The sequence below is a fragment of the Trematomus bernacchii genome, unplaced genomic scaffold (genome assembly GCF_902827165.1).
Source record: "Trematomus bernacchii unplaced genomic scaffold, fTreBer1.1, whole genome shotgun sequence".
Taxonomy (NCBI): Eukaryota; Metazoa; Chordata; class Actinopteri; order Perciformes; family Nototheniidae; genus Trematomus; species Trematomus bernacchii.
The window spans coordinates 2,182,684-2,184,791 of record NW_022987370.1 but is presented as its reverse complement, the minus strand read 5'-3'; the positions used below and the strand labels follow the sequence as shown (position 1 = coordinate 2,184,791).

Here is a 2,108-nt window from a genome sequence, read left to right as displayed (position 1 = left end):
GTTTAAAGAGTCCCTCTGTGTCTCCTCCACAGGAATATAGCTGTAGTTTAAAGAGTCCGCCTGTGTCTCCTCCACAGGAACATAGCTGCAGTTTAAAGAGTCCCTCTGTGTTTCCTCCACAGAAACATAGCTGTAGTTTAAAGAGTCCCTCTGTGTCTCCTCCACAGAAACATAGCTGCAGTTTAAAGAGTCCCTCTGTGTCTCCTCCACAGGAACATAGCTGCAGTTTAAAGAGTCCCTCTGTGTCTCCTCCACAGGAACATTTGTAGTGAATGTGGCTCAGACTTCCTATCAGGCAGAGGAGAACCAGAACATCACCCTGGAGTGGACCTTCAGCTCCAGAAGAAAAACTTCACTCAGATCCATTTCTATCATCTGTGAGATGTTAACTGAGACCAGAACCTACGTCCTCTTTCATCTCCTTAGAGGTGTTGAATCCCCAGAGTCTCAGGATCCAGAGTTTTCAGGACGAGTCCAGTGGGACAAAGACGTCCTCACAGAAGGACGCCTCACACTTCATGTCTCCAGACTCAGGGCCAATGACTCTGGAAAGTATGAGTGTGAGATACTCGTCAGACCTGATGGGAGTAACTCTAGGAGATGCTGGCTCAACGTCACTGGTGAGTAAACTCAGTAGAAGTGCTGTATTTACTGTCAAACTTCACTTTTGTGCAGATTCTAGTAGCTCTATTGTCTATTCTAAGGTTAAATAAAGATGCAAGGTCATTGTAACCTCTGATGGAGAAAAGTATTATATAAACTCTTTATTTTCACTGGAAAGAGGTTTTCTCCATGTCAACATGATGTTACTAACTGTGTATTTTCTACAGCTGCTGCTGAGCTCCAAACTCAGAGACCAACAGAGTGTCCACAACTACACTGGTGGAGAGACATCTTGATCTGCATTGTAGTGGCATTCATTATAACATCTCTACTGAATTTCTTTACCGCTTTCTGTGTCTTCGGAGTTCCCCCTACCAGGTGCAGCTATGTTCCTGTGGATTCATTGATCACAAAAGAACGTGATACAGTATAGTTTTCCAACAATTTTTATTTTTGATTATCAAAACTAACAATTAAAGGTGGGGTAGGTAATTTTGGAGAAAATCAAATCAATTCAAATCAAGTTTTATTTATATAGCACATTTTTAAAACGATTTTTGGTCGAGCCAAAGTGCTCTACATACAATAAAAATACTTTACAAGAAAGACACTTTACAACAAATACAACAGCACAGTTTGTACAGAATATCAGTATGAGAGAACGACACCCTCTGTCCTTAGACCCCACAGTTTAAAGGGGAACATGGGAGAAACCTCAGGGAGAGCAACAGAGGAGGGATCCCTCTCCCAGGACGGACAGACGTGCAATAGATGCCATGTGTAAATCGAAGAGATAATACGTTTTACAGCGTAGGTAGACCGAATGTCAGGAAATGCATGTGTCTATAATAATAAGATGAATCCACCAGGATGTCAACAATCCTGTGGGAGCCATCAGGGAAGTAGTATGATGAGAGTCAGGCAGGACCGCAGAGACAGGTTCAGCCACGACTCGAAGTCCAGGACTCAAATCCAGAACTCAGGATAGAGGATCCAGGACACAGGACCACAGCAACAGGATCAGCCACGACTCAGGATCCCGGCGTAGATATAGACACAAAAAAGAAATTTGGGGGAGGCTGGGTTATTCGGAACATGAGAGTACACAGGTACAGACAGAGAGAAGGAAGAAGTGAGGTGTCCCCCGACAGTCTAAGCCTATAGCAGCTAAACTAACTTACATGCACTCCCTTAGGTTGAGGGATAAGGGGTAGCAAGTAAGAAGTAAGGAACAGAGGTGGAAACCGGCTCGAGTGCGCTAGAATTTGAAAATACACAACCGGAAAAAATCTGCCACTTCCTTACAGAGCCCCTCCTCCAACACACACGAACGCGCACATGACCAATGAGGGCACGAGATAAGTTTGCGCACAGATGGAAGGCTGACAGGCAGGTAGGCCATCCAGTTATTTTAGCCGGGCCGGCTCAGATGATTGGTCGTACTTTTTACAGTACTACGGCTTCCACAGATAACATTTTTTTATGGATTTTTTGTCAAAGCACTT

The 2,108-nt window shown here is 44.1% G+C and overlaps 1 protein-coding gene across 2 annotated transcripts in view; it reads left to right on the top strand.

Annotated features, from left to right (window-relative positions):
• The window catches only part of LOC117484202 (CD276 antigen-like), a 4,729-nt gene extending 3,603 nt beyond the window's left edge, over positions 1–1,126 (top strand). For both annotated transcript variants that reach the window (XM_034132666.1, XM_034132675.1), the window contains 2 exons: positions 258–620; positions 831–1,126. In XM_034132666.1, the coding sequence (XP_033988557.1) occupies positions 258–620; positions 831–1,036 (569 nt within the window). In that variant the 3' untranslated portion in view covers positions 1,037–1,126. The remainder of the gene's footprint in view (positions 1–257; positions 621–830) is intronic.
• Positions 1,127–2,108: the final 982 nt, after the last annotated feature.